The sequence below is a fragment of the Asparagus officinalis genome, chromosome 8, assembly GCF_001876935.1.
Source record: "Asparagus officinalis chromosome 8, Aspof.V1, whole genome shotgun sequence".
In the NCBI taxonomy this organism is placed as follows: Eukaryota; Viridiplantae; Streptophyta; class Magnoliopsida; order Asparagales; family Asparagaceae; genus Asparagus; species Asparagus officinalis.
The window spans coordinates 84,613,479-84,623,911 of record NC_033801.1 but is presented as its reverse complement, the minus strand read 5'-3'; the positions used below and the strand labels follow the sequence as shown (position 1 = coordinate 84,623,911).

At 35.2% G+C, this 10,433-nt stretch overlaps 1 protein-coding gene across 2 annotated transcripts in view; it reads left to right on the top strand.

Annotated features, from left to right (window-relative positions):
• Window positions 1-2,006, top strand: part of LOC109820506 (traB domain-containing protein-like) — an 8,069-nt gene extending 6,063 nt beyond the window's left edge. For both annotated transcript variants that reach the window (XM_020386659.1, XM_020386658.1), the window contains 2 exons: window positions 780-891; window positions 1,794-2,006. In XM_020386659.1, the coding sequence (XP_020242248.1) occupies window positions 780-891; window positions 1,794-1,823 (142 nt within the window). In that variant the 3' untranslated portion in view covers window positions 1,824-2,006. The remainder of the gene's footprint in view (window positions 1-779; window positions 892-1,793) is intronic.

Below are 10,433 nucleotides of genomic sequence, written 5' to 3'. Positions count from 1 at the left end.
TGAGGCGGCGGAGGAGGTGAAGACGGCGGCGGAGGAGTAGGGATTGGGTTGGGATTGAGGCGGAGGAAGAGCTCAGATGCCCTAGAGAGAGAAAAGAAGAGATTTAGCGATTTTAGGGTTTTTGTTTTGGGAATACGGGCGGGCGGGCAAACGGGTAAATATACACCGTCCATTTAGTGCCCATTTAGTATCATTTGAAATGAACCCACCCGTTTAGACCCATTTAACTAAATGAGTGGGTTTTGGACGGGCCAAGTGATGGGCGGGCTAGGTGGGTAAATAAGTATGGGCAAAAATTGACTTCCCTAAGTATTACTTATTAAGTAGAAGCTATTGTATCAATTTGTACTCGTAGTCCTCAACCTCAAGTGTGCAAGTATCCTACTCATCAAGATCTACCAATGCAAAGTATATCAGGATAACTATGGACATAAAAGACAGCAGAAACTAAGGGAGACCTGTGTTGTTAAGCAAAGGCGCGTAGCTATTTCTGGCCTCACAGCTATTGTATTAATACGTAATAAATTGTTGCAGTTAACATCTATATCTCACTTAAAGATCTACAAAGTAGCTTGCTATATTAGAAGCTGAGCATTTTGTTTTTTGTCTTGCATTTCTAATTTTTCTTTGGATGTTTATATTGCTCTATTCAATACCAGGATATGCATGCATGCATGCGTTCAGACAGTTGAATCTGTGCACTCATGCGTCCTCTTTGTTTGTTACCTTTCTTTTTTTGATTCTTTTGTTTGGTAAAATAAGTTTAAATCTTTATTCAGGTACATGTCAGCATCACTGTTGAAGTTTGCTAAGGAACACTCTTCAGTAGTTGCCGTGATGGGGAAAGGCCATCTACAAGGAGTTAAGAAACACTGGAATCAGCCTATTGAGGTAGCCACATTACTTATTATTCCTTGGTAGATTACTTTTGTAGATAAAATACCTAGAATTCTTAAACTTTAAGTGGGTTCTATCACCTGTACCCAAATCTGTCAGCAATCTTTAAATTTATGAAAATGGTATCACTGAAGGCGAAGATGTTTTTCACTGGTTGCTGAATTGCCTCAAAATTCTATGAAGTTGAACTCCGAATTTGTTTGGCAACCTCTTCTTATTTGATGACTGAACTCTTTCTTCAATTCTTGTTTGTGAATAATCATATTCACATACTTTATTCTGCGTGTGTTATCAATATCAGCTATTTATATCTTCATGGGAGCTATGGTGGAATAGTAAGAGTGGATTACAGGTAGTAGATTTTTGTCGATCGCTAAACTCTGCAAATCGATCTTGGTAGTTTAAAACCTATCTAAGTTTTTCTTTTCCTATTTGAAAGGGGAAGCATACAGGTAGTAGATTTTCATGAACATATTATGGACAATTCAATTGTGGGCAACTTGATTTTGGGCAAAGCATGCATGTATACTCACTGTACTTAAAGCTATTAACATCCCTAGATTATCATAAGCCACAGTTGTGGGTCTCCCAGTCAAACTAGACTTGATTCACCGTTTAGTGAATGTCGTTGCTTTTGAAATACTCAGACCTAGTTGAGAAGTAACATGGGCTTTAGGTCTTTGTTTTACAAACTCCTCAAATTGGACCATGACTGATTCTGGCCTAAATTTGACTTAAACTGGTTTAGTGGCTTTTTCTTGTTCTAATTAGTCCTCAACTATTGGTATCTCTTTTATATATATGCATTGCTTGTGTCCTTATGGATCAGTTTGTATATATATTAATCAGTTTGTACATATATTGATGCATTGCTTGTGTCCTTATGTTACACTCAGGATGATGAGGAAGAATGTGAAGAAGGATAAGAAGAGGGCTTGAGTAAATGTATATGGAAAGAGTTGAAGAAGCTTCTGCAGTGTTATAGCCATTGTAAATAATTTATGTAAAAGTTTGTAAACAATTTATGTATTTCTCTACTATTTTGGTGAATGTATTATTTGAATATAATAGGATTTGATATTGGAATATAATTAGATTGTGTTGGATATGAATATAATTTTTTGTTGAATATTGTGTACATGCACTCAAAGTAGATTCTGCAAAAAAAAAAAAAAAAAAAATTCCTAGACAAAAATTCTGTCTAGGATGCTCAAATTTCGTCTAGGATACTTGTTTTATTGATAAAAAATTAAAAAACATCCTAGACGGAATTTCCGTCTAGGATGACTATCCTAGACGAAAATTTTCATCTAGGATACTCATCCTAGACGGAAAATTTTTCCGTCTAGGATGTAGTATTCTAAACGGAAATTCCGTCTAGAATAATCTGTCTAGGGTGTATTCTAGACGGTTTTTAATTCCGTCTAGAATAATCCATCTAGAATGTATTCTAGACGGAATTTTCGTCTAGAATACTATATCCTAGACGGAAACATACTAGACGCATATTCTAGACGAAATTTCGTCTAGGATGCGTCATTATTTAGTAGTGCATGAATAAGGAGAGAACAATAGTCATCACCTATTATAGAAGTTATAGATGTTTGATCAAACATTAAAACTCAAACTAAACCGTTTTAGGAAGCTAGGCAAAAGAAACTACAAAGTTAGGAGCAATTACAAAGCTCACACTTACATCATAACCAAAATCAAAGTTAAAACAGTATGTGAACCCAAGATAATTACATAAAGACAGTGATGGAAACTAATGGTCATCTCCAAAGTTATCATCAAACCGAGCAATATCATAAGATGATGAATCTTTCTGTAGCAGTAGTTGAACTATCCCCCTTTCCTCCACCAACTCCTAATTAGTGGCAGCTCTCTGTGATGTTAGATTGTCTGTCCATAATAGTATAAAATGTGTGATATTAGAAGCCAAACAACGAGGAGAGACACTAGTCTCGTTGAAGGTTAGATTGTTCCTTGCCCTCCATAAGCACCATGATAAGGATCGAAAAATAATAGACCATAGAATTCTAGCATCTTTTTTCACCAAAAAAGAGCCATGAGATTCCACAATATCATTGAAATCTTGTGGTAAGGAAGATATTTGCAGAAAAGGCATGAAGAAGGACTAAACTATCTTCATAGAAGAGCATTACAAAAATAGGTGTTCATCATTTTCAGAGGCCTCATTGCATAATAAACAAGTAGTATCACTAGTTCATCCCTTATCCATTAGTGTCATCTTAGTATTGAGTTTCCTCTTAGAAAGTAGCCATAAAATCTTTTTTACTTTCAAAGGGGTGATTGATTTCCAAATAAAATGATAACCTTTGAAAGAAATGCCAGTGCCATTCAGAAAAGCATTGATAGTACTGACTGAAAAAGAGCCTGAAGAATTATATGGCCACCATGCCACATCTTTGCCACTGTTAGGGTGGATATATATGAAGGTTAGAGAGATAATTTCTAAGATCAGAGACCTCTTGTCTCTCCTTAGTAGTAATAGGTCCTCTAATCAATGGATGTCATCACAAGAGATTGTTATGGTAGATACCCTGAGACCTAACATTGACGTTGTCTGAGAGGGAGAGATTATAACTAAGTGGATATAAATATGCCAGCGTGTTTGGCCACGTCCATTTATCCTCTCAGAATCTTATACAAGAACCTTCACCTAATTTCTATTGAGCTAAAATCTTTAAAGCTTGACGGCTAAAGAAAATGTCATGTCAAAATTTAGAAGTAGATGGACCCGGTAGTGTGAAACTAGGAATTGGATATCCATATAAGTATAAAGAATCGGGGACTTTAGCCAAAAAAACTCATTATGAATTACCTTCCACATCCATTTGTTAGTTTACAGATTAGACTCCATTTGACTAAGGATTTACAGGGAGAGTTTATTTCCTTACGACTCCATAAGAAATTCTTTCTAATCCTATCCATTGCCTTCATAAGTCATTCTGATAATTTAAAAAAGGACAGATAATATATGTGAAGAGATGTTAAGGCCGAGTTTGTTAGAGTCAAATGACTTTCTATGAATAATTGCTTACTTTTCCACATAGAAAGTCTCTCAGAAAATTTATCTAATAGAGGCTACTAGTCTTGCTTGCTAAGGAAACCTTTTGTCCTAAAAATGCCAACATAATTTAAACGAGGGATTGCATGAGCACAATTGAGGGTGTTAGCAAAGAGGGCTCCTTTGGTAGAAGATTTCCCAAAGTAAAATAAGTTGGCTTTTTTCCCAAAGTAAAATAAGTTGCCTTTTGCATAGTTTATGCCTAAACCAAATATATCTTCAAAAAGTTGATTTGAGAACAGTGAAGTCAGAGGTTGAGGCTCTACACATGATGATTGTATCATCAACAAATTGACGGGAACAAACATTGTTTAGCTTACCTTTTAGATGCAGCTCAGATAGATCCCCACGTTCAATGCTGGAAGTGAGCATTTTGTTGAGGACATCCATAGCTAGAATAAAAAAATATAGATGACAGAGGGTCATGCTGCTTCAAACTCCTAGACAATTGAAATAATTAGAAGACTCATTCACTAAAATGGCTGACTTAGAAGAATGAAGAACTTCTCTTATTCATTGATACCACTTTGTGCTAAAATCCCTAGCTTTGAGCAACTCAAGGACGAAAGACCAACTGATACAATAGTGTGAGATTTCAAAGTTGATTTACCATTTTGAAAAGAAAATTAGGTAGGATCAACTAAGGAGGAAAAAAGGAGAGAGCATATTAGATAGGACTTCGGTGAAGATTTTGAACAGACCATCTAGGAGGCTAATTGGCCTAAAGTCTTTAACATGAAAAGCACATTCAATTTTAGGAATAAGAGAGATAAGAGAAAAGTTAATATTGTGAAGGGGTGAGGCATCTATATGAAGAGCATTGAAAATAGAGAATATATCATTTTTGATGATCTCCCAAAACTCTTGGTAAAAAAAAGTATTGAAAAACCATGTGGTTCTAGATATTTGTCAGGGTACAATCCAAAAATAGCAGACTTTTTATGAAAGAACAGATGAAACTAATCTAAATTAAAGGAAGATTAGCTTTTAGCAGAGAATAGAACAGAGAAGAAAATCAAAGAAACATTACAATTTTATCATTTTGGGTAATATTAGGAGATTTATGGAAGTAGATTTATGGAAAAAGGAGGTGTTGTTATCCTCCTCGTTCAACAATGTAATCCTAGATCTTTGCACCAAGAAATATTAGGTTCGCCTGTTTGACGAGATTCGCTCGATCGACGAGATTCATATGTCATACGAGGTTTGCCTGTTTAACTATGTTCGCTCGTTCGACGGGGTTCGTCTGTCATACGAAGTTCACCTGTTTGACGACGTTCGTCTGTCATACGAGGTTCACCTGTTTGACGACATTCGTTTGTCAAACGAGGTTCGTCTGATCTACTGAGTTGTGACCCTCGTATTTTGTAGCAATGCGTCCATTGATTGCCTTATATTCAGGAGTTAATGTATGCAGGAGTTACAATAGCATTAAGAGCAATTTAATGCATTAATGTTACATTCTTAATTACCATTGAGAATTGTAACAGTCACATTAATTGCTTGTGACTCTTGAGCTGGCTTTAGAGGCCTATAAATAGCGCCCTTAGGCAGCTCTTGGTCATTGCTGAAAATCCTCTCGCATGCGTGGAACACGAACGTCGCGTGCTGAAAACGAACGTCGATCCCGACGTTGTTGCTGTTGTGCTGCTACTACAGGAACTTGTCTTAAACCGAAAGGTTTTAAACCGTAAGGTTCTGAGATCGAAGAGATCTTTTGCCTTGACCGAAAGGTCTTATAGATCGAGGAGATCTTGATAGTACTGGGTTGGTACACACCAGAGTGTTGTACTGCTGTTCCTGGAAGCAGTTTGGCCTTAGGATCCTTGCACCGGAGTAGGCCAAATATTGCTTTAAGCACAACGTTTCTATAACGCACATCAGTGAACTAAAAAAATTAAAAATTACAGCACATCTGTTTTCTCAGTTTAATTCCAGATTTAACCATAATTTCCAACAGTGTACATTGTTGATTGCAGACTATTGTATGCTCGGATTCACGTCCAACAAATCTCACTGGTGAAATACTATACAAGATACCTGATGGTATTACCAGGTCACTTGCAAACCAAACAACTTTTCTTTATGCTTCACCCCTACGTACTCAGGGATCCTTTCGTAGCTTATAATTAGGACATCACAACTAGAACATCACAACCGTAGTTGGACCATTTTCGTCAAGTTGCAACTATTAGAATATAAAAATATAATCATCAATCCTATCAGAACTTTGGAGTTTTAATTTGAGTGGTTAGGAAAAATGGTATCAGAGCATCTTAGAATTAAATTCCACAAACTATGAATTTAAAGCAGATTTTTTTAAAATTGACACAGCTGTGTATGTTCAGATTCCGTTTACAATTAGTCAAACCCAGTTGCTACAACTTGCATCTTTTTTATTTCCAATATTCTAATGTTTGATGTAAACATTGTTTAAATCTATTTTTAGTTTCTAATATTATAAATATTGTAAAAGACAAATACTTTTTTAGTTAGAGTAATAGTCATTTATTTATTTACCCTATAATCATGATATCAAACTTTCCATAAATCATTAACAATAATGAATTAAGTTTTTACCATATTTTAATTATTGACTTTATCGTTCAAGAACTGATAAATGAAGATTGAAATTAAGATCCATTAAACTGAGGTTAATACGTTAGTGGTTCAATAAGAATGATAATAAGATATACATGTAACAGAGCACACATCACAAGTTAAAAGAAGCATTTATAATTACAGCTACAAGTTGCAAACTCTAAAAACTGGAAACAAACAAACTAGTCGCAATCACTATTGCATTGTCACTACAGTTACAATGATGCAAACACCCTTTTAGCGCTGACAAATATTTATTAATATATTCAAACCCTCACCTCTCCAACTTCATTCCTCATTCGATTGTTTAAATCCTGATATCCTGTGGTATAATATAATTGTATGATATGATATAATTGTATAGCTAATCATGGGGTTCATCATAGATAACCCTGATGTTACTGGCTGAGGCTACATCTGTAAAATTTAAATATGAAAATATAAATCTCAACTTTCATCATAACTTTAGGGTTTTGATGTAAAGAGAGACTTAATTTAAGATGGTATCAGAGCAACCTAGGTTCAAATCCAATCAGCCATGAATTGAAAACGGATTTTTTAAAAATTGACACAGCTACGTGAGTCTAGGTTTTGACCAATTAACACTAGTAGAAAAACGAGCAACCTAGACAAAAATTTTCATCTAGGTTGCTTACGATTTCGTCTAGTTTGATCTATCTAGACTTCATTCCATCTAGGAAAGTCCGTCTAGAATAATTCCATCTAGTTTGACTCAAACTAGATGAAAAACCGTCTAGGTTGCAACCTAGACGGATTTTAAAAGTTATTAAACTATTAAATAATTTATACCTACATCCGGAGATAGTGGTGTCTACTCAAGGGTGATACTCCATGATCGATCACGGTCCCCACTAAAGAGCCTTCTCACACATTCCTCATCTTCAAATTCAATTTTTACCATAGTTAGGAAAAAATATATAAATTCTCATGAGATATTTTATTATGAAAAGCATTATTGATTTTATTATGAAAATTTGGCAGTCGCTAATGTAGTGTAACATAGTTCACACCTACATCAAGCGCCACATTATGTGTGTAAGAAAATTCTTGCCTAACGTCACCAGATGACCCAATTGGTTCACTATAATTATCTTCACTTTCTTCATTATTTTTTTCATTGTTATTAGGAAGAACAACAGATCTTGGCTCCTTGTACAAAACCAACCAATCAGACATGACATTCGGGTCTTTCACAAAGAAGCACTCATCAGCTTGTTCTGCGAAAATGAATTTCTCATCCATATATATTTCTCGATGGAGATTGACAAGGGTAAACCCATAACGATCCTTTTGTATTTTTGTAGGACATCACCGAACCTTGAACATCATGTAACTATATTGTTTTGGTTTACCAAACTAGTAAATTACCTTAGTAATATCTTCTAATTGGCTGTAATCTAATATGTCGCCTAGAATTAGGTTTTGATCTCTTATACTTGAAAAACATTCTTGAGCAAAACAACCCATGACCTCACTATTCTAGGTAACCCTCCTATCATCGGTCTCTAACGTTCAAATTTTATATCCATTGACCAAATGCTCATTATAACGTCTTACTTCATGATAAGGACGTTGTGCATGAATAATAATTTCATCTGGTAATATAGTTCCATCAAGAAGTGATTTTTCAACCTAAGCCAAACAATATGAATATCAAGAAGTGATTTTTCAACCTTCGATAGTCTTCAAATATATCAAGGTTTTCTAACACATATGCATGAATTTGATCTAAGAGAGATATTGGATAATTTTCATGCTTTTTCTCCTTATCAGGTGCTTGAGATGTGGTTTTCTTCTTACGCATGTAACATGATGCAAACACAAAGCATTCGTTAGCCACATATCTTTCAGCTATCATGCCCTCGGGACGAGCTCGATTGCTAACAATGTGTTTCATGGAGCCCAAGTATCTTAAAATTATAAAAAGAAGTAATTATTATCAATATAATATATGAAATGCATATATAATTAATGAATGTAATAAAAACCCAAACATTTCAATCGGATGCATCCAACGATAAGTAACATGACCGATGATTCTAACCTCTCTTGCAAGATGTTGGGTAAGATGGACCATAATTGTAAAAAATGAATGAGGGAATATCACTTCCATATCGCATAGAGTAACTCGGACCTCGGCTTCAAGTTTTTTAAGTTCATCTATATCTATGACTTTAGAGCATAATTTTCTGAAGAATCCACAATACTCAATAATAATTTTCGATGCTTCTTGCTTTATATTGTTACAGAGTGCAACTGGGAGCAATTGATGAAGAAGAACGTGATAATCATGGGTCTTCAGACCTAAGAGTTTTCTCTCTTGCACCTGGACATTATTTTATATGTTAGTAGAGTAACCATCCGACGACTTTATCGGTTTGAGAATTTTACAAAGTCGATGCATCTGCTCATTTGATATTGTAAAACGAGATGGAGACAACTTTAATTTTTTAAGACCAACATCTTGAGCTTGCAAATCATTTCGGATATTCACAGTAGGCAGGTCTTGCCGCGCTCGTAGGTCATCCTTCGACTTGTTTGCATATTATAGGAGAGTTGACATTATATTACTACATATATTTTTCTCAATATGCATGACATCTATGTTGTGTCGGATTTTAAATTTTTTCCAGTAAGGTAGCTGAAAGAAGATACTAAATTTAGTCTATCCTCTAGGTAATTTTTCGGCTTCATTCTCAACTTGCATTTTTCGGACCTTTCGCTTTCACTTCAATAATATTTTTAACTTTAAGAAATCTCTTACTCTGAGCGGGTTGAATTTAGAATAACGATTTTTTCCAAACCTAACTTTTAGAAACCCCTCAAGTAATTTTACAATCTTAACTCCTGTCAGCTGACGAGGCTTCATCCTCTTCTCAACTGTGCCATCAAACATAGCTGATAATTTTCTATACTTATGACTCAAGGGCAACCACCTGTGATTAAACCAATAATAACTCTTTCGGCTATGTGGTATTTGAAGAGCTTCAAATTCCGGACCACATTAGGATAAGCACCCTTGCCCTTCGTAGACCAACCAGACATATTAGCATAAGCTAGAAAATCACTAATCATCCATAATAGAATAGCACATAATCTAAATGATTCTTTAAAATAGGCATCATATGCTAAAATACCCTCAGACCATAATTGTTTTAGCTCATCAATTAGAGGCTCTAGGTAGATATCAATATCATTACTCGGTGCATGCTTACCGGGTATCAGTAATGAAAGTATCATAAATGACTGTTTTATACAAAACAATGGAGGTAAATTATATGGCATTAATACAACTGACCACATAGACCAGCCATAGCTCATTACACCAAATGGATTGAATTCATTGCTAGATAAACCTAGTCTTACATTTCTACAATCTTCAGCAAGACGAGGATAAATTTTATCAACATGCTTCCAAGCTAAAGCATCAGCAGGATGTCTCAGTTTACTATTATCTACTCGATCTTCCTTGCGCCATCTCATCTTCAGGATTTCTAAATTTATCATCATCTACACGATCTTCCTTGTGGCACCTCGTGTTCTTTGCCGTGTCCTTGTTCATGTACAATCATCACAATCTAGGAGCCAATGGAAAATATCGAAGCACCTTCGCTGGAACTTTCTTCTGTGTTACCTCTGTCTTCGTTGTAATCCTTGTTGAAGAGTTTGTGCATTGATTCCACCTAGAAAATTCACATGTCAGACACTCTTGAAGGTCTTTATTGGCTTTATGGTACAAAATACAATCATTCGGACATGTATCAATCTTATTATAATCAAGACCTAGAGTGGAAACAATCTTCTCAGCTTGATAAGTTGTTTG